The 22,466-nt window shown below is 30.2% G+C and overlaps 2 protein-coding genes across 3 annotated transcripts; both read left to right on the top strand.

Annotated features, from left to right (window-relative positions):
* The first annotated feature begins 5,876 nt into the window (after nt 1-5,876).
* Nucleotides 5,877-8,289, top strand: LOC124833607 (transcription factor HHO3-like). Of its 2 annotated transcripts, XM_047308125.2 has the most exons (6): nt 5,877-6,112; nt 6,203-6,311; nt 6,451-6,743; nt 6,874-7,150; nt 7,232-7,308; nt 7,608-8,289. In XM_047308125.2, exons 2-6 carry the CDS (start codon nt 6,212-6,214, stop codon nt 7,977-7,979), a joined length of 1,119 nt encoding a protein of 372 aa, XP_047164081.1. In that variant the 5' UTR covers nt 5,877-6,112; nt 6,203-6,211; the 3' UTR covers nt 7,980-8,289. The 2 variants fall into 2 exon arrangements, with proteins under 2 accessions (XP_047164081.1, XP_047164080.2); XM_047308124.2 differs by lacking the exon at nt 5,877-6,112 and having other exon boundaries at nt 6,182-6,311.
* Nucleotides 8,290-19,103: 10,814 nt separating this feature from the next.
* LOC124833601 (lysine histidine transporter-like 6) lies at nt 19,104-22,307 on the top strand. Its single transcript, XM_047308118.2, has 8 exons — nt 19,104-19,404; nt 19,504-19,643; nt 19,912-20,295; nt 20,953-21,346; nt 21,427-21,532; nt 21,666-21,757; nt 21,870-21,938; nt 22,047-22,307. The coding sequence occupies exons 1-8, from the start codon at nt 19,402-19,404 to the stop codon at nt 22,143-22,145; spliced, it is 1,287 nt and encodes a 428-aa protein (XP_047164074.1). The 5' UTR covers nt 19,104-19,401; the 3' UTR covers nt 22,146-22,307.
* The last annotated feature ends 159 nt before the right edge of the window (nt 22,308-22,466 follow it).

The following is a 22,466-nucleotide window of genomic DNA, read 5'->3' as shown; positions in this document are numbered from 1 at the left end:
CAAATAAAATAAATAATAAACAAAACTCCAGCAAATTTGGCAAGAATTTTATGCAAAATATTTTTGCAAAAAAAAAAAATTGGTAATAAGTTTCTGTAAATTAATATCTATAGCAAAATTTATAGGTATCTCCTTAGTACAAATTTTTTAAGAAAAATTGGCAGGAAATATACATTTTTTAATAGTGGTTTACCATACTTACATTAGGGATGTGCCCACTCATTTATTTGTTAGGTTAATTTTTGTTACACACCGAAAACCCCAATACTAGGCTGTCAGTCTACCTAGCACCCTCAAGTTACATGTCAACCCATCAAACCGTAGACCTCATGTAATGTCAACTAGACAAATGCACACAATTCCACAATTCACGTCTCAATACAAAATTAATGATCCGTAGATCATTTTTTTTCCCTTCTATCAAATTCATTTAATTAGTACCTAATATTATATATATATATATATATATATATATATATATATATATATATATATATATATATATATATGAGTTTGCTAACGCGCGTACGCCTGTTTTTCAGTTGGTACATTTTAGCAATGTGTACCGGGTTTTAGTAGACAAAAATATCCTTATATACCATGGATTCTTAGTTTTAAGGTTAAGGGTATTTTAATAATTTTCATTCTCAAAACTAAAAAAAAAAAAAAAAGAAACTTTCATCTTTCTCACTCCAATCTTTTCTCTGTCATCCCTACTGTAGTCCCAATTGAAAAAATGAGAAACACCCTACTGTAGTCCCAATTGAAAAAATCAGAAACACTTGCCGTTAAACAATCTTACAAAAAAAATGATTTTATAATGAGTTTTGATGTTATAATTTTTGTCTTATCTAATTTTATCCAATTTTCACAAGCATAAAGGAATTGGTAATTGACCTGGAAAAAAAATCAAAAATACTTGTTGTTAAACAATTTCTTACAAAAAATGATTTTATAATGAGTTTTTATTTTATAATTTTTGTCTTATCTAATTTTATCTAATTTTCACAATCATAATGACATCAAAAGAATTGGTAATTGACCTGGAAAAAATCAGAAACACTCGTTGTTAAACAATTTCTTACAAAAAATGACTTTATAATGAGTTTTCATTTTATAATTTTTGTCGTATATAATTTTATCTAATTTTCACAAGCATAATGACATCCGAAAGAATTGGTAATTGGCCTGGAGGATTTTTTTAGAGATGATGATTCAACATATGTAGAAGATGAAATTAGAGAGATTAGTGAAGATGGTGAAATTGAAGAGATCTTGAATGAACCTTTGCCTGAAGGTGAATATGTCAATGACTCAACTCTTTACAAAGACAAATTGTTTAAAGGCAAGTGTCTCTGATTTTTTCAATTGGGGCTACAGTAGGGATGACAGAGGAAAGGTTGGAGTGAGAGAGATGAAAGAGAAAGGATTGAGAGAAATGAGAGAGGTGAGTAAGGGTTTGGGGGTTTCTTTTTTTTTTTTAAGTTTTGAGAATGAAAATTATTAAAATACCCTTAACCTTAAAACTTAGAATCCATGATATATAAGGGTATTTTTGTCTACTAAAATCCGGTACACATTGCTAAAATGTACCAACTGAAAAACAGGCGTACGCGCGTTAGCAAACCCATATATATGGTCTTTTATCTACTAATCTTTCTTATATTTTCGTACTTGTCCTTCACAAAATAACTTTTGTATTTATAGAAAAAAATTTAACATTTAAGTCAGTATTTATAATTAAAGATTTGATCGAAATAAGTTAAAAGTAAAATCATAATTCGATTAAAGTTATATTTATAGAAATATTTTTTTTAAATAAATGGCTCAATAGTCAATTTTTTTAATGATGTGTAGTCAATTTTAACTAAGTTTTTATTAAACATAAAATTATTTTTTTCTTAAGAATATTCCTTTTTTTCTTACCAAGAGATAACAGTTTAATTTTTGAGAGGTTGGTCTTCCAGTTGAAAAACATGTCCGGAAAATCTAATAGACGGAGGTAGTTAGTTAATAGCTTTAAATCCATGGAGGAGGGAAGATGAATGGCTTAAAGGCATTGAAGAGGTTTTAAGAAGGGAAGAAAATCCATGGATTGAAAGAGTACAGACAGAAGCACTGTTGCTGCTGCATCACTATGCTTTGTGAATTTAGTTCATCACACACTTCAATGTGGGAAAGCCCAAGATAACTTTGCCATTTTCTTCTTTCTCCACTAACCTTACACTGTCATCATCATTCATCTCTCTTATAATAAATGTCTCCTTTATGCTCTCTCTTACAATAAATTTAAACCAAAAAGGACAGTTACTAATTAATATATCCCAAACTCAATTCCTATATCTTATATTTTGGGGGTGCAGGAAGAAAACATTGGAATGCATGAAGAAGCCCTCAATAGGTTATCATTATTGGGCTCAAATATAAAGATGGGCCTGATCCAAATCATAGACCCATTGTTGCAAGTAATAAGTGATAGCTATGAATAGACCTTTAATGGAAACATGTTGCTTCTCAGCCACAAAGAACATTTTCCATCATTACTCAAGCAACCTATCTGCTTTATCCTACTTTTTTTCCCTCTTCTAGTAAGCATAATTTTAGTTCTTTAATCTTCTTTCATTTTTGAAAAGACTACAATAATCAAACACTCTTTTTTTCTTCACTACAAATCTGTATTTAAATATAATTTTAATTTCTAAAATTTAAATACAAAATTAAAATTCGTCTCAATACTAAAATTTTATTACAATTTAGTTTCTAAATTTAAAATTAAATGTATAGTCCTATCAGATTCATCGTTCAAATTTAAGGAAAAACACCAAATTTAAGGAAAAAACATATTTAGTAAAAAAAAATCTATCGTGAAACTGTTAAAGTCTAACATGAAAGGTGTAGAGTGATGCTTCGTCCCAAAAAATTATATCGTACTCCAACATCACATGCCGCACAATTAGAAGAAAATATGATACAAATATAACCTAGCTAGCTATTTTTTTGTATTTATTTAAGAAACAACGGAATAGAATAAAAGTAATTTGTTGCATACGGAAAAAAGCAGTGATAGTTAATTTGTTCTTATTCATTTCCCAAAGAAGGCAGATTCTTTACAAATTGAAGGTGACAAAGGAATAAGTGCATTAGCCAATACTCAAAATTTTAAGATTCATATTCCCTCCTCAATGTGTGCCAGTCACAATTGAAACGCTGATTCTGTATTGGTGCCCACTAGTTGATGCTGCTACTATAATATTTTTAATAAAAAAATTAAATATTTCTTTAAGATGAAATAGGTGGTTGGAATGAGAAACTTAATTAAAGTTTAAAAGGCTATTAAATATAATTTGATTATTTAATCTTATATTGTTTCAATTTTTTTTTAAAATTAATAAATTCTTTATATATTTTCAGCTCTTATGTGTGTATCTTTTCTTCATTTTGTCTTTTGGTTAAAACTCTAGTTGAGAAATATCGTTGATTATACTTAGATCAGGATGTTATTAACTCGATTAAAACATTAATATATTAGTTGACATTTATGTTTTTAACTAATGTTGACGGTATTTTCTTTCATATTAAAATAATAAAAAATTGATCATCATTACCAAAATTACTTTTTTTGTTTATATATCTCAGTGTTATTTCTCATATGGTGATAGTTAGGATTTTTCTTTTTAAATACTAACTTATGTTATCAACGTTTTATTCTTTTATATTTAGCTCAACTTTTTTTACATCAACTAAGATCAGTTTATGGTGATGAGGACGTAGTTCAATTTATTTTTTAAATAGTATTAACTAAAATTTTATCAACCAATATTGATATACTATTTCTTAGTATACGCTAATCATATGTTTTTGGTGACTTCAAAAAAAATTTAAGTTAAACACATTTTAATTTATCTTAATAAAGATTGTTTTACTATTGTCATTGTTAAAATTATGTTTTTATTTATTTATTTAGGTAGATTTAAATTATCTTACGATTGAAATTTGTTAATACGAATTATAATGAGGCTACTTTACTTTTTTTTTTTCATTTTTATTAATTTTATTGAATATTGAATGTGGATTTACGAACAGATGACAATATTTTAATATGACTTTGAAAATGTTTATGGTTGGGAATGAAACTCTTTATCTTTTATGAGTTATGAGTATAAGTAAGATAAAGTGAATATTTTTTTAAAAATATATTAATTATATTTATAGAATCAATATAAACCATGAACCAATTGAAATTATACTATATAATTACATTAAAATAATAATATAATAATAACTATAATATACATTTTTTAAAATTAGTTATAATATGTAAATATTATTTTAAATACATCTAAATTTAAACTGATCTGAATAAAAAAACTTAATGGATATTATTCGATGATGTAGTATGTTTATTAGATCGGTAATATATATACTTTAAAATTACTATAACTATTAATTTTTGAAGTCAATTATTGGACATGTAGATATGGATTAAAGAGATAATTGAATATTTAATTGCATATATTTGTTGTGATGGATAGAAGGAAAAGAAATAAGAAAAAGTAAATCAATGTAATATGAATAGATGAAAAATAAAATGAAAATGAAGGAGTTTAGTTGGAAAAAGAGAAAAAGAAGAAGGAAAGACAGAGAGATAAGATGTGTGGATTTCATGTGGGAAGGAAACATGTGTTAAAAGATAATCTGGATTATAGGTGGTACGTGGCAAGTTTAAGATAATAGGAAGTGAGTTAGAGGAAAAAGATAAAGAAAATCATGTGAAATGATTGAGATGATTCTTAAATATTTTATGAAAGTCACACGCAGGAAAAGTCAGGAACAGCTGGTACTAGTGGTGCGCGAGATAGAGATAGAGATAGAATGAATGAGATGTTATAGAAGAAACTGTATAATACAACACAACACTCAACACAACAATTTAAGGATTGAATAATCATAACTAAGGTTGTCCATTCAACTGCCTCAAAGGCCAATTTCAATCTCTTCTCTTTCCAACCTTTTTTCATTTTTTTCTTTCAATCTCCATTTCTTTTCACATCTCTTCTATTGCAATTCCACAAATTACATCTTTCATTTTTAAATATTAATAAACATCTAATTTAATTATTGGCATCAACTAATTTTTCTTCTAAAATGCCATATTTAGGATGTTCAATTTATGTATTTAATAATTACGAACGGAAAGTATAATTTTATATTATTGATTATATATTTTTAAACAATTATTACAAAATTTAACTAGTTTGTTGTGTATAATGATTTATGATTGGATGTTTAGATAATAAAAACCTAATATCATTTGACACAAACTTTATAAGATAATCCATCTAATATTAAAATATAAAGGTTAGCAGAAAAAAATAAAGGATAGAAGAGAGAGTTGTTGATCTTATCCTTAAACCACAACAGTGATTGGTGAAGAGACAGAGACAAAAGATTTGAAAAAGCAACAGAGCAAACGCCCATGAAATACCTCTCTCTCTTAATAGAAATTGCCAACATAAATAGTATTTATTGATTTTAGTTGTTTGAGAGTTAAATTTTAAGTAATTGAAAATATATTTTTTTGAAAATGTTTATTTAACCATTTTATTTTACTTAAAATGAATTCAGGAATTCTTGTATAGTTTATGAATTAAAAACAAAACGATTAAGTTGAACTTAAGAGTTATAAAATTAACTACAATATTTTGGTTTTATTTTAGAAAATTTATATATTTATTTTATTTTATTTTATACCCAGCAGTTTTATTTTCTCGATCTTTTTTCAAAACTAGAAACAATTTATCCCCTACCCAGAGGAGAGCAAAACAAATGAAAAAACAATATAAAAAGCATCAAAGATTCTGTATGCGACGCCCCGACCGCGATATTTTCCCGAGCTGTTGGTTTCAATTCAATGTCTCGTTTTCTCGACCCATCTCTCTCTCTTCCTCTTTTGTTGGGAATTTTCTTTTTTCTTTTTAGTTTTTCCAATTGTTTTCCTTGCTTGGTTTACAAGTCTATTTTATTATTCCAAAATTTGATTCCAAGATCCCATATTCTTCAATGAGAAGCTCTCTCCTCGCTCCTTTCTGCTTCCATAAAACGCCATTTCCTTGTATATCTCTTTTCCCTCTTCTTTCTGTTTTTCTACTTTACTCCACCACGTTGGCTTCCATAAATGTATTTCTTCACTGAGAAAATGCAGCGTTTGAAGATGGGGTTTCCTGACTACATCCAGGCATTGGAAGAAGAACGCCGTAAGATTCAGGTCTTCTGCAAAGAGCTTCCTCTTTCCTTCGAGCTAGTTACTCAAGGTAACCCAACAAACAAACAAACAAACCATATCCTTTTGTTGCTTTCTAGAAGATCATAAAGTTTCCTCCTTTATTTTCTGGGTTTGTTTACTGAAAGGTTTTTGTTTTCTTGGTTTTGTTGTTTTTGTTATGTTTGCAGCAATTGAAGCTTGCAGACAACAGTTGTCTGGCACCACTAGCGAGTATAATTTGAATGGTCAATCGGAGTGTTCGGAGCGGACAACATCATCGGAGGGACCAGTCTTGGAGGAGTTCATTCCGATCAAGAAAAGGGCATCATCATCCCCCTGTTGCGATGAAGATGACGAAGACTATGAACAGCATTCTCTCAGGCAAACGGTTTTAAATGAGAATAATAATAACAGTGATAAGAGGAAATCCGACTGGCTCAGATCTGTTCAGCTGTGGAATCCAGATCCCCCAGCTGAGGAGGTAAAAAGACCAAAGCTTAATTGTGAATTTTCCATTGTTTGAATAAGTTTTGTGCTTTGTGTAGACGATGTTTGTTAATTGACTATTTTTCCTTTTTGTGTGTATGCAATTTCCTTGGCAAATTGTTCAGGATGCGACTAAGAAAGTTCCTGGGATGGAATTGAAGAGAAGTGGGAGTGGTGGTGGTGCTTTCCAGCCATTCCACAGGGAAGAAAGAGCTACAAAGGAAACTGAAACATTGTATAAAGCACCCTCTTCAACTCGGGTACCTGCTGCGAGTTCTAGCGCCGGAGAACTCACCCCAGAAAAAAATCAGAATGAGGGACAGAGAAAGCAGCGCAGATGCTGGTCTCAGGACTTACACAAGCGCTTCTTGCATGCCCTTCAGCAGCTTGGGGGTGCAGATTGTGAGTATCTTAATCAGTTTTGATTGTTTTGTCATGTGCTTGGGATGTCACTATAATTGCCTATTTTCGTGGTTTCTGCAGCTGCCACACCAAAACAAATCCGAGAGCTAATGAATGTTGATGGACTCACAAATGATGAAGTGAAAAGCCATTTACAGGTATGTTAGGTATATATATGCTGTTTGTATCCAAATTCACAAAGATTGGTTAACAAAATTAACTTAAGCTGGTAGAATCACAATCGGGGTCTTTGCTATTGTAATTTCCATTGTCTAGTCTAGTCTCCCCGGTGTGGAATCGTTAACTGTTTGTTCTTGTTTCCTTAACCCTCCCCTCCAGTTTTAAGGGGGTCCAAACTAATTAAGTTTTTTTGTTTCAGAAGGTATAGTAAATATTCTTGAGATCCAGCCGTTCCATATTCTGAATCATAGTCTAAATTTTTCTGTGTTTTGGACAGAAATACCGTTTGCACACCAGAAGGCCAAGTCCCTTGGTTCACAACAATTCCAGTCCACAAGCAGCGCCTTTTGTCCTTGTAGGGAACATTTTTGTTCAGTCACCAGAATATGCTGCTGTAGCTACCTCAACAGCATCAAGAGAAGTGACCACAGTTACAGTACCTGCTGGAGTTTATGCACCAGTGGCCACACATCCTAAGCCTGTTTCACAACCATCAGCCGATTCAATTAAGAAGCCACAGTTTAAGAAATTTAAGCATTCTGAACATTCAAATTCAGATGAAAGGGGTCATCACAGTGAAGGAGCCGTTCATTCAAATTCCCCTACCTCATCCTCCTCTACACACACCTCTGCTTCCCCTGGTTATTAAGTTTAAAATGTTGCACAAGTTTTGTTACCAAATTGCTGTAGAAAGTCCTTTGATATTTCCTTCTGACGTTTTTTTTGTACTAAAATTATCTTTACTCCTGTTATATGGGATTTAAATCAGAGGTAAAATACACAGTGACAGTTTTGATGTTAAATAAGTCCACCCCACCCTCATAGCTGGCTACCATGTTATCTCCTTGCACAGAAGGTGAACTGAAATTTCAAATTTTAAATTTGGAAGCATGATCAATGTTTCAATTGGTACTTCTTGAGATTGTGACTAATTAAAAGTTACTAGTCTGACTTAGTCATACTCCTTCCACATTGAGTAAATTCTTAATCACACCTATGTACTTGTGTTGTTGATGCGTTATTTTAGTGGTCCACCTAAGCATCTACATTGCTTTGGTTGATTGGTTGTGGTTAGAATTAATGGGTTATAGTTGCAGCATGATTTTTCTTAAGGAGGATCTAAGAATATCCAATGGAATATGCAATGAACATTACCTACACAGGACAAAAGGAGATGCAGACATGTGTCAGTTGTGAAAGTGCCAAATTCAGCATCTCTGAATTACAATATTGCTAAAGACCTTCCTTGATTTTTAAAAAACGGTTTGTTACGATATTAATTGGATTGTGACCAAATACTATTGAGGAATATTAAAGATTACAGCAATGGTTAGGTTCTGCCGGATAGTCCTCATTAATTATTTTGGCCCTTGTTTCTTCTTTTGGAGTGAGCCAAAGTAACCTTGCGAGTTGGACAAGAGATTGCCAAATAAGCAAAGGTACTACTCAAAGTTTGCACAAATATTCAAGCCATTTGCACTGCAGGATTCTGCTCTCGAATCTTCTAAATTTGATTCTCATTGAACTACTATTTTTGTCTTTACTTGGCAAAATATGGCTAGAGACAAGCCTTCATAACTAAGGACGGGTTAACTTAATTTCCTTTCTTTTTTTAATTTTCACCGACTTTTCATTTTTTTCTTTAAATTTATAATTTTTCAAATAAAGTTAATTCTCTTGACCTTTGGAAGAGTTGTTTGCAGGGGCCACAAGCCTAACAGAAACAAAGAAAATGACACAATCACCCACTAAACGGTTCTCACCAAAAGATACAAATTTTAAAAATTCCACTGAACGTGTTAGCAGCAGCGCCATTTTCTAGAGTGGAAGCTATGCATGAGTTTGATATGGTTACTTTGCATATATTATGCATCGAGTCTAAGTCACACTTGGATAGAAATAGAAAAGTAGAATATTATATAAAAGTAAAAAATTCATTAACTTATTGTCTTAAAGTTTAAGGTTTACATAGAAAGTGGTGTCAATCCCTTACATAATTAAACTTAAATGTCATTGGTGTTTGTGTCTTTCTGATGAACCTCCTTTTCGATAGATCTAACATTGATAGTTTTTGATTACCGAAAAATGAAAACTATCTGAAAATCCAATACTTTGTAATACAAATCAATTCATATAATAAATTACACTTTCAAGGCAATTCATAATTTTGCTTTACATAATAGTAATACTCAAATGACAGCCTATAGTACCATGCTTACTATTCAGATCACTACAATTAATTGACTCTAGCAGTTTTTATTTAATTCATGATATACCACTAAAATTTGTTATTAGATCAAGAATAACTCAAGCATAATATGAACAAACAAAAAGTTGCAGTACATTATTAGGTCTGATAAAGAAATACTTTAGTTTTTTGAATTAATTAGCTGGTAAACTAGTTCTATTTGAAAGTGGAACTCCATTGAAGATCACTAGAATCTTTCACAAGATTACTTGCCCCTGAATAGTAAATGTTATTCATTTACCCTCCTCTTTTTTCCCACTTTTTCTATCCTAGCACCCTTTGCATTGCCTCTGTAATCACCCGACACACATTGCTTTTTGCAAAATGACCTTAAAAGCACAAGAAATGTACATGCACAAACACAAACAAAAAGTCAAAGCTTTCAATCAGCCAATCTTTCTAATTATATTGCGAGTTAGGTGTGGATACTCAATAATATTCCTTTTCATCACATGCATAAAAGTAATCCATCGATTTTTCTATTCGGTTTATCGATTAATTAAAGTTAATTTCGAATATAGTACAAAGAGAGATTAACCAAAACCATGATCTAACGAATTTTTTATCAGTCAAACTTAGATAACTTTGTTACCCAGTTTATATTATCATGTATTTTCATATGTGTTACGGATAATCTCTGTTGAACAAGTGAATACTAATCTCTTTCAGTATCATCTTTTTTTATGCATTTTTTATACTGGGTCAACACAAATTAATTATTATACTATGCTTAAATGGTTGAATTATACATATAGATGAAAAAAAAAACAATTTACGTATCGTTTGTATTTTTTTCCCAATCAGCCAACTCCTCTCAGGGTTATGTCAAATACGAAGGTCAAATTTTATATTGCAGTTATCAGTGTTTTTCTCTTTAAAAACTTATATTTGAAAAAAAATAAAAATGGGTGTAAGTAGGAAGAGGTAATTTTACAATATGTAAAAGATTTTTCATGACCTTTTTAACTTCAATGGGTCCCTTGATTGCTAGATTTAGCTTTTGCAGCTCCAAAGGAGTGAATGATAAAAAAATGTGGCTAGATGTTATATGTAATGGAGGCATTATTTAAAGTACTACTAATTTCAGTGTCACGTTATCTCGTTATATTCTGAGTAATGGAATTCCATTCTAAGAAAGGTGCATATTAGATATGTGATATTCTCGTTTAAACTAGTGCTGTAAAAATGGATTGTGATCTGCGAGTCAATCTGACCTACCACGGGTTTAAGCCAAATTGGGTTTGAAAAAAATGTAATTCTTTTATGCAGGCTAGTTTTCAACCCGGTTCATCCGGATTGAACCTGTGGTGAGTCGGGTTGGCTCACCAACCCACCTAATTTAATTAAATTATTTATTATTTTGTGTTTCAATATTATTAGTTAACATTTTTTTTATTATATGGTAGATGGTGATAAAGTAGATGTTTCAAGAGAGAAAAATATTATAGATTGATCTATTTAAGACTCTTATACAAAAATTATTAATATTAAAAGCTTAATTGTTAGTCTTTTGTACATGTTTTTTTATTACGCTTGGATTGTATAATACTTTTTTTTGAATTGTCTATGTAGTTTAGTGTGAAATTTATTTAAATTTGAATTAAAAAAATGTAACTTTTTTTATTTTAAGAAAAACTTTTTATTATTAAATGAGTTAGTGAGCCAACCCATTTAACCCACCAACCTGTGATGGAGCAGACCGGATTCAATTTTTTTCAACTCGCTAATAAGTGAGTCAGGTTGGGTTGACTCACTAAGTGACCAACCCCCTGTGGTGAGTTGGACCGGATCGATTCTGATTATCCGTTTTGAGAGCTCTAGTTCAAATGTGATGGTCTTAAAAAAGATTATATATTAAACTTAAAAATAGTTTTATTTAAAATTATTATGCAAATTACATTTTTATGTGTAATTTATTACACGTCAAACGGATCATAATTATATTTACACATACATAATATTTTTCAATTAATTTAGTGTGATATGATTAGCAAATTTCATCTCTTAAAGCATTTTATTATTTATTCAATTCCAAAACTCTGCGTATAACAATATGTTAGACCTACGTATTACATGTAGATACCAATACCAAATACAAGTTTAGGTACATACGGGATTAATTGTTTCAATAATATACAAAATGGCCAAATTTTGCAAACGATAAAAACAAAACAGGCAATTTGCAAATTTATAAATTAAAAGAACGTTAAATTTTACAACACGACGAAAATAATATTGAAGTAAAATCTGTAATACATGAATGTTCACGAAATGATTGACATAAATCCTAAACATAAGTTGATAAGTATCCAAAAGAGTACGAATTCAATGACTTTTGAGAACTATAAGACTTTAAAGTAATCTATACTCTCTGTATTGAGTAATTTAATGTTGTTATTATTTGCATGGTGGTGATCTGCGATTATTTGTTATAGAAATGGAAAGTGTGAGAATTAAATATTGATACACCAACACGAGTCAATTAAATTATATATTAATTACGAAGCTAGTCTCATAAACAAACAAAAATTAAATCGACAACAGAAGCTGCAATTGGAGCCTTCTTTGCATAGTTTATTGCTTAAACGCAAACATGGTTTGATTTAGAAGTTGAAGGGAGAAAAGAAACATGTATACATGAGGATTGTCGTCAAAGTCACCTATTAATGGTCCCCATCACGAATATTCGAGGACAAAGAGAGGAATATTATTTTAAATTATTATCAATATCCGTTCATTCAATGTCATGGTATATTCTCCCTTTTAATTATATTATCTTCTTTTAGGACAGCCTCACAAATCAAACCATATTCTTTTCTTCCTAACCTAATATAACAATTTTTATTTCATATATTTTTTGTTAATATTTCCTGAGATTTTATAAAATCTACATAAAACTCATTTCTTATGAAATTTCATAAATATCCGCAGAAAAAATCTTACAGAAATTGAAAAAAGTGACAGCCATTTGGTGTAGATATAGGTTGAGATTATATGGGAGATCTGAATGATTTAAATTGGGTGAAGACGTGAATGGTTGAAGTACGTGTAGTTTGACTAAAAAAATATTAATATGTTTGATAAGAGGATGCTATATATCATAATTTTATGAATATTGTTGATTGTATGAGTTGGAGCATAGGAGATTTTCTGTTTTAGGCAAGAGTAGAGTTGGAAAAGAGACAGGCTAAATCTGTCCCTTCAGTGTATCTAAGGCCAAGTGACCCTAATGCTCTTTCCAAAATACCAAAAACAACATATACTCTTTCATGGATTCTTTCTAAATATTAATTAACCTTTCCCTTCGTAATTATCACAACGAATATTCCTCCAACCTTATCATTAAATAAACAAATGCAAACAAAACCTTTGTTAGGTTTCTTAAGTTCGAATGCCTAGCGTCAATTTCACGACAACACACTTTAATTTGTTCCTTAAGTTGAACTTGCGTTTCTTAATTACGCACATTTTAGCATTTTTCCTTTTCATGATTCATTGAAAGGTAAATTTCGTTTGCATTTGATATTAATTTATCGAGTGCTGATAGATGCACATCACTAAAACTGTTTATACCAACTTAACACCACTTATATAGATTTTAACTCATAATTGTACTAATTTAATCAAAACATTTCACTACCAAAGTGTTATGATCTTAAAATAACCTAAAATGTCATGTGTTTCTATTATAATTAAGTAAGAATTTATTTTTAATATTATCACAAGGTTGGTGGTGATTATGAGAGTTTTGATTAGCCTTTGATAGTTGTGTAATATTTGGATGTGTCATAATTGATATATTGATTCATATATGAAGTTAATTAACAATTATACTAATTTTATCAAAACATTACAATAGTTTAAACAACGTGAAAGTGCAGAATATATGTGTTCTCGGTGAAAATGTATATTTATTATTTTTCTAATTCATAATTCATTTAATATATCTTTATTTATTTAATATACTTATATTTATAAGTTATAATACATGCATAAAAGAAAGATGTTCACTCTCCATACATTCTTTATGGAAGTCTTTGACTATCATATTTCTAATTCATGATTTAATTAATATACTTATATTTCTCAATAATAATAGTAATACGCATATTAAGAAATAAACTTTAAATTTAATTCAATTTTATAAAATAAATTTATAAAACGAGTTTTGAACTTATTTATATATATAACATTGTTTTATCTTAATCGATGTGAGATCTTCGATACATTTTATTTTTTTTAATACGAGACTAAATATTAATGATTAGTCCAATAACAATCGTTAGTGATTGATACGATAACAAATAAAAAACATATGCTCTAGTAGAATCAAACTTATGATATTATATTAAAAGATGAATTTAAAATCTAACTTAATTTTATAAAATTAATTATTAAAATAAAATTTATATTTATTTATATAATAAAAGATTGTTTTATCTCTGGAAAACCTGAAATCTTCCACTATCCATGCATTCTTCTTTAAAAGAAATTTAGTGTTATCTCTTTTTTTTTTTTTTTTAAAATGTTATATAAAATGAAGACACAGTTTGTAGTGTAAAAGGAAGGAGAAAGTAAAGGAGGGACAGAAACAGAAATGGTTGCATATAAGCAAGTGATTTTAAGAAAAGGTGTACTTTGTCAAACTGAGACAGAAAAGGTGAATAGAAGAGAATGGGGTGATTTCCTTTTTGCAGAACAAATAATTAGTCGGTAAAGGTTGATTAAACCCCACGTACTCCTCGTTAATAATGTTTTGTCCTATAAAAGGCATGAGATTAAGTGTCTTTTCTATCATGAATCTGGTAGTGTTGTGATCACATGATTATTATTGTTGTAGCGTGTGCCATGTGCTTTCAAAGATGAAGGCATCGGTGATCATTGAGTTGTTGTAAAATAAGTTGAAGTTTCACTGTCGTGGTTGACGCAGATTTGGGAGGTAAATAAGGTAAATTGCATAGTATGAATAGCAACGTAGAAATTTTGACAAAGGAAATAAAGTAAAAGATTTTGTTTGATTAATTTCAAAGGCAAGATTGAGTTCAGTCCCCCTTTTAACACCAACTTCAAATGCACCAAATCTTAAATCTTCACATCTCTGCATGCTCACACCAACCAAATTATCAGGTGGTTGAGACCTACCACCTTTATACAAGATCCTATAGATTTTGACACACCAAATATTTAAAATTAAAAAAAAACGAAAATTCACTCATGACATGAAAGTGTTCAACTTGTAAACTAATCAACTATACATTTTCTTAGGAAAATATCAGAAAGTAGTTCTTTTTATATTAAAGTTGTTGCAATATATTAAATTTATTTATTTTTTAATTATTAAACATGATATAAAGTAATCAAGGCTATATAGTAAAGGTTTTACGTCTCAATTATTATTATTTTTATTTCTTAAATCAGTGTTTTTCTTGGCTAGCATTTGTCATTAGATGAATAAAATGTTGATTCAATCAAATTAATTTCTAAATTATTGCAATAAATATTTATATCATGCAAAAATAAAAACCATATAAATAGTGATAATAATAAATACTTAAATTAGACGAGTGAGGGTGCAGGAATTCTTTTCTGAGACAAGTGAGGGTTAGAGCTATTGCTTCCTGCACCTCCAAAATTATCAACTGCATTCTCATTCTAATAGAAAAATATAAGCTACCTTTCACCACTGCACCACTGCACCACTGCACCACTGCACCATACTGTTGCCCTCTGTCACTGTTTAGTTGCCGCTTCCATGACTGTTGCTCCTGCAGAGAAAAAACGTTTCAAATGAAAAAGAAGAGAGAAAACAAGACAAAATATTGTTCCAGAAAACTCTTTCAAAAACATTTTATATGTTCTGGAATGTATTTCATGTGAGTTGTTCTAAAAAAAGTTTCCAAGAAAAACATTTTATGTGTTTCAAAAAATTTGTTCCTTTAATTTCTTTTTTCAGAATATATTTCATGTATTTCGGAAATTTTGTTCCAAAATTTTTTCAGGACATATAATCTGAAAATTACTTCTATAAACGGTAAAATAATCCTTTTAAAAAATTTGGCGGAGGTGCGCAAAGAACTTGTGAGGACTCAAAAAGTAAACGCTGTTGACAGGGCTTCCCTTTGGTCCAGTAAGTATATGAAAATTTCAACTATTTCTTTTCACACCCCCATCATTTTCTTTATGTACCTCTATAGAGAGGTGGAAAAATCGTTCATGATTTAGAATTTTAACTATGGAGTTTGAAAATTTTGAAAATATATTTTAAATTACATAATTCGAAAAAAAATTAAAATTATATGATTCGAAAATTTGAACTTTTGGACATTTATAAAATTTCAAGAAAAAGAAAAAGATAAGATTGGTAAAAGAAATCGCTCTAGCTTTTGGATGACCTAATATCATTATCGGCCTATTTTTCTTTGTTTGTGCACGTTTTGTGGCAAGGAGGGGTGTAACTAGTAACTAAATTGAATCCTTAATGAATTATCCAGTAGTTAAGTATTCCTTCAAGCTCACTTATTTCACTTACCAATACATTTAAACTGAAATGAGACAAGAACCAAGCTAGTTCATTTGGGGAGAAAGACACATTAGATGGAGAGTTACACATTCTTTTAAATATTAATAAAATCAATTAGAAGTTATGATCAGCCTAACAACTTTAATATTAAGATTAGTTTTTATGTAAACCACTTAAAATTTGGGTCATTTTTTGCAAAAATAAAATAAAATACATTATATGGTAGGGTTTACAAAATAAATAATTTATCTTTATAACAATGTATTAAACTTAATTACTAATTTGATTCATGTATTTAAGTCTTTTATTCATTTTAGTTCATATATTTTTTTTACTAAATTGAATTCAATTTTTTAAATAAAGTTAATATGATTTTTTTTAAATTAACATTAATATAATTTATAAAGTGATTGCGTACCAGTCCAATAAAAAGTTTAATTAATAATTTGATTAATAAATTTTTCTTTTGACTCAAATAAGTTTCTATATTTTTGACATTGAAACAGTGTAACATCTTTTTTGTTAATCCATTTTCAACTATTTTTCGGAATAAACTCAAAAGTCATAATTGAGTTTAAATGTTCATCTCCAAGAAAACAAACAAAAATGACAATCTTTTATATATAATTTTATATGTGATCTTATATTTGAAGTATTGAATATGAAAAAAACAATAGGATTATGTTGCTGAAGAAAAAGGGAGTAGAAAGAGAAAATATTTTAAATTTCCCATTTCATAAAAAACACAACATGTTTCTATTTAAAAGATATAAATATTCGATTGAGGAAAAAAAAAATATAAAATACATTGATTCAGAAACTTAAATATAAATATTATTTTATTAAAACAACATTATCACTTTTTGAACGATATTAATGTAAATTTGACAAAAAGATGTCACCTTACTTTTATCTAAAAATTAGACTCAAATGAATAAAAAATATGAAAATCAAAAGAAATAAAAAATGAAACAAAATTACTAAATAAGTTTATTACTATATGAGTTTGTTGCAAATAAATAATTATTTTTTATTATTCTTTAAAAGTTATATAAACATGAATTTAGAGACGTGAGGCAAAGGCAATCTTAGTCTCTAAAAGGTTGAAATGGTGTGGCAGATTAAACCAAATGTTAATCAAAACAATTATTAATAGAAGCATCATTACCAAAGCTACCTTTCACTAATTTGAGTTCTTGCAGAATCACTCCTTTTGGAGATAAGTCCTTAAAGTAAACATTCCAGCAAAACCAAGAATCATGATTATGCTTTCTACTAGCCATTGGGGTGCCAATTTAGTGGCTAGTTTCAATGTCATATTCTGTTTCAACCGAGACAATTATTCCATACTTTATTACACCTTCAATATAATTATTAAACCCAACAAATAAATTAAATAATATGACCACACCATTATGTTAGAATGACTTAATGATTTAGTCAAATTATGCAAGAGTTTATCGGAACAAATTTTAAAAGAGAAAAAAACATAGGGAAAAAATTACGTTTTTCGTATATTAAAATGATTAGTTTGTAAAGCAATTATAAAACTTACAAGAGAAAATTTCTACTGTGTAAATTAATTTATTTTATAAAGAAAGCATTTTCTCGACTTTATCGAAAACACGTCTTATAAATTATAAATTATTTTTTATAGAGTTGAAATTTTCTACTGAAAATTTAATATTGTCTATTCTTAAAATATATTGGTTTTGATATATATTAAATCTTTTTAATATATTTTAGAATATTAAAATCAGTGTATTTAAAATACACAACATATTAATATTATCAAAATTCACAAAAAAAAAAGTTGCATGTTCATCCACTTTTTAACAATCTCTTAATTAATTAGAGACTTTGTAGTTGAGGAGTAAATAATTATGACATGGTTTAACTTCATCGTGGGCTGCTCAAATAGTTAATTACATTATCTTTTAGTCACAATAGTTAAATTCATTTTACATAGCATCTTTGCTTTCCGTACACTTCGATTTGTATTGGATCAGATCATCAAATCCAGAAAACTAAATCATAATATTGCTTATTTATTCCGATGTTATTTTGAATCGTAATGGTTTTCTACAATAGTATAAATAATTAAGCATTAGCCAAAGATCTATTTTTCATTTTATTTTCTATGCTATTTTTAACCATATTTATAGATGAAAATATGATAATTGGAATTTTGAAAGAGAAAAAGTCAATCCTAAACTACTTAAGTTAAAAATAAAGATGGAGTTATATATTTTTCCTATTTGGGGTTGAAAAAGTCAATAGTGAGAGTCAAGACTTTTATCAATTTTATCAATAGACATTATGATCATTATAAAAAGTCTAAATACCATATTTGTAAACTTTTAACGTATTTCTTATTCTTTTCACTGTTTTTTACATAATTTAAACCATCTTATTTTTTACTTACATTTTGATTAATTTCCTTTTTTTTCAGTTGTTTTTTCCATCTGTCCAAACAATCACACTCTGACCAAACAAAGACGTCTTTGTTTATGCTATAAAATTCAAGGAATAAGAAAGAATTTAGTGGGTGACATACAAGGACAAAACAAACAATAAAAAAGAAAGGCCATGTTACCAAGCGTAATGATTAAAGGTTACATGTCTTTCCCTCGCCGTCAAAACGTTCTCATTATTCCCTATATATCAAACAAAGATTTCAAAGTTGTGATTAGCTTCAGCATTGATTTTGAAGATTTCCCGTTATATTAAAATATGTGATGTTCTGAATTCTGATTCTTGGCCGGTATATCAAACTAACCCGCTTTAAAAAGTGGGAACCTTCCATGGTGCCCTTAACACCACCATAAAATGATCAAACGAAGTGATGTTCCATCATAAATTTTATTCGAATTATCTTTTCACTGACAATACCACAAACAAAAACATTACTCTATACTCTAAAGTTCCTACATTGTAACTGGCCAGAATTTGAGGAAGAGTTAGATTAAATATAACCACAATCACATTGTCATTATGAAATATTTCCTCACAAAGTCTTCCTTTGGGGTGTAGTGGGTTTACCTCATATAGCCACTATCTAGTACGACTTACTATGCTATATCATACATGTCCTTTGAATTCTTCCACCTTCTCTTGTTTTAATCTCACAACTCAAAGTGTTGCAACCACCAAAAATACGTATTTGTTATGTTTTTATCATTATCTCAACCTGTATTTGCTACACATCAACCACCACACACACATATATATATAGCCCACGCATCACTTTAACTTCAAAATCCTAAGGGGGTCTCTTTCTCCACTCTTTTTGATTTAGCTAATATGGTAGCTTCTTCTCTACCTTCTAATACGTTACGGTGTGTATATGTAATCTCTTGGCTTGCATTAGTTCTCTTAATTTTTTTGTGTCTTCTACTATTGCAGGAAGTTCAATCAGAGCAAAAATGGATGGACAATGGACCCTCTCGCCGGGCCAAATGGTGGTACTCAACTTTCCACACTGTGACAGCCATGATAGGTGCTGGTGTTCTCAGCCTGCCCAATGCCATGGCATATCTTGGATGGTAAACTGAAATACATGTTTAAACAAGTTTCTCTTGAACACTAATCAAGGAAAGAAAATAAAAAGATAAAGTAGACTGAACTTCTTTGTAAACTAAAACTGACTTACGGGGAAGTTTAGAACACAGTTTCTATGAAAGTTAATCACATAGATTGCTCTTAGCTTATACGAGAAGTTCATTCAAACAAGGCCTAAAAACGTAAGATGCAGCGTAAGTTGTTAAACATGGGTTGTAGCTGAATGTTTATTATCTCTTCTCTTCTGTACAGGGGCCCAGGGATCTTGATGTTGTTGTTATCATGGTGCCTGACCTTAAACACAATGTGGCAAATGATACAGTTGCATGAGTGTGTTCCTGGAACTCGTTTTGATCGCTACCTTGATCTTGGTAGACATGCTTTTGGACCAAAACTTGGGCCATGGATTGTGCTCCCCCAGCAGCTAATAGTCCAGGTTGGGTGTGATATTGTCTACATGGTTACTGGGGGGAAGTGCCTAAAGAAGTTCATGGAGATAGCATGCATCGATTGCACACAACTCAAACAGTCTTACTGGATTCTGGTCTTTGGGTCCATCCATTTCTTTCTTTCTCAGCTTCCCAATTTCAATTCTGTTGCTGGGGTTTCTTTAGCTGCAGCACTAATGTCATTAAGGTGGTTCATGATCCCATATATCTATTATTTCATTAGAAACTAGCCTTTGAACTTGATAATTTATCGATCCCAAGTGCTAGCTTGCCATACAAGGACCCAAGGAAGAGATAAAACACACAAACATGAGATAAGGATAATGATCTATCTCTGAAACTAAGAAATTGATTGAAAAAGATAGTTAAATGAAAGATGCGAAGTGTTTGATTCTGTAGTGAAACCAAACAGAAGCAGAGGTATGTGGCCTTTAAACTCAAGGTAGTAGTTGGTGAGCTGAGCTTTTGATAGATAATATCATACTTTTGCAAACTCTTGATCCTTGTTTTTATGTTACAAAGTAAATTTTAGAAGGCGATACTCTTCTCACAGTATCAAATTATACTACCTTGATAGGAATGAGAGTCACCAACCATGTGTTCTTTACCTCGGCGTGTTTTTATGTGGTTTTCCTCCAATTAGAATTTGAGTTTTACTTCAATAATCTATATTGACATTTAATGAAAACTTTTATTACATGGATCACCAAAGTAAACTCTAATTTTTATTGAAAAAAAAAAAGCAACACCAGAACACTTAAGAAGCAACTGAATCTACGTTTTGTCCTTATTATTATTATTTGAATAACACTATAACTTACTTTCATGAGGTTTCTGGTTGAAGCTATTCAACGATAGCTTGGTTGGCTTGCTTGACTAGAGGTCGGATTGAGAATGTTAGCTATGCTTACAAGAGAAGCAGCAACACTGAGTTCGTGTTCCGGGTCTTCAATGCGCTGGGCCAAATCTCATTTGCATTTGCTGGCCATGCGGTGGCCCTTGAGATTCAGGCTACAATTCCATCAACCCCTGAGAAACCATCAAAGATACCAATGTGGCACGGTGCTCTCGGTGCCTATTTTATTAATGCAATATGCTATTTCCCAGTTGCACTCATAGGATACTGGGCATTTGGGCAAGTTGTTGAGGATAATGTGCTTATGGCACTAGAAAGGCCTGCATGGCTTATTGCCTCTGCTAACTTGATGGTCTTTGTCCATGTTGTCGGTAGCTACCAGGTCAGAATGCAAAAACCAAGAGCTTCTACTCCAAGTTATTTATGTTGCTTAAATAATTGTTGTGGAGAATATCAATGTAGGTCTATGCTATGCCTGTTTTTGACTTGATTGAGAGATTGATGACCAGAAGATTGAACTTCCCTTCAGGATTAGCACTCAGACTCGTTTCTCGATCTGCTTATGTTGGTGAGATTTCAAAACTGAAAACTTATCCATGCTAAAACTGCACAAAAGAAAATTGTTTATTTGTTAAGTACAGAGCAAGGGGATTGTTAACATGAAAAGTCTTAATGTGACAAGAAATTTAAAAATGTTTCAGCTTTTACGTTATTCATTGGGGTCACCTTTCCTTTCTTTGGCGATCTTCTTGGGTTCTTTGGTGGATTTGGTTTTGCTCCCACTTCATATTTTGTAAGGCTCTCTTGCTTTCTTAACTTCCTCATGCCATGTTCATGTTAAATTGTCAAATCTTCAAACTGTATTAAAAGTAGAAAAACAATGATCCGGCAAGTTAACTTTTCAGCTTCCTAGTATAATGTGGTTGATAATCAAGAAGCCAAGAAGATTCAGCATCAACTGGTTCATCAATTGGGTAATGATTAGCAATTCTGAAGGAAACATTCTAAAATAGAATACTAAATTCAGAGGATCTAAGAGATGTTTCCTGCATGCATTGACCCTCAGTTTATGTGTCTTTCAGGCTGCAATATACATAGGAGTGTGCATTATGTTGGCATCAACTATTGGTGGCTTGAGGAATATCGCTGCTGATGCCTCTAGTTATAGTTTCTATACCTAAATTTTTGCAATAATAATAATATGGCAAATATAATCCAGTAAATCAAACTGGATTAGATTATCTAATTAATTAGGTCTTTGTTACTTTTATCAGCTATGGGTTGTAGCCTTTTCCCACCATCTTGTCTTTTCTTGTAATGGAAAAACAATCTCTGAAAGTTTATTTTGTCTGAGGTTATTAAATAACTTGGTTACTGCTGTAGTTTGTAATATTTCTAATAAACTCCTGTAATTATAAATAACTCTAATAACTCCAAAACCAAATTTTTATTAAGAGTTTTATATGTGAAATACAAGACTCGGATTAAAACGTTCAAATAAT

Source organism: Vigna umbellata, chromosome 8 (assembly GCF_029865625.1).
Source record: "Vigna umbellata cultivar VRB3 chromosome 8, Vumbellata_1.0, whole genome shotgun sequence".
NCBI classification, from domain to species: domain Eukaryota; kingdom Viridiplantae; phylum Streptophyta; class Magnoliopsida; order Fabales; family Fabaceae; genus Vigna; species Vigna umbellata.
Note: the sequence above shows the minus strand (reverse complement) of the source record. Positions and strands in the feature narration are given on the sequence as shown.

Excerpts from the sequence above, each read along its gene's own strand:
- LOC124833601 (XM_047308118.2), top strand. Across the intron at positions 21,347-21,426 it reads ATGTTGTCGGTAGCTACCAG|GTCTATGCTATGCCTGTTTT; the intron begins GTCAGAATGCAA and ends ATATCAATGTAG. Across the intron at positions 21,939-22,046 it reads TCAACTGGTTCATCAATTGG|GCTGCAATATACATAGGAGT; the intron begins GTAATGATTAGC and ends TGTGTCTTTCAG.
- LOC124833607 (XM_047308124.2), top strand. The coding sequence starts at position 6,197 with ATGCAGCGTTTGAAGATGGGGTTTCCTGACTACATCCAGGCATTGGAA. Across the intron at positions 6,744-6,873 it reads CAGATCCCCCAGCTGAGGAG|GATGCGACTAAGAAAGTTCC; the intron begins GTAAAAAGACCA and ends CAAATTGTTCAG. Across the intron at positions 7,309-7,607 it reads AAGTGAAAAGCCATTTACAG|AAATACCGTTTGCACACCAG; the intron begins GTATGTTAGGTA and ends TGTTTTGGACAG.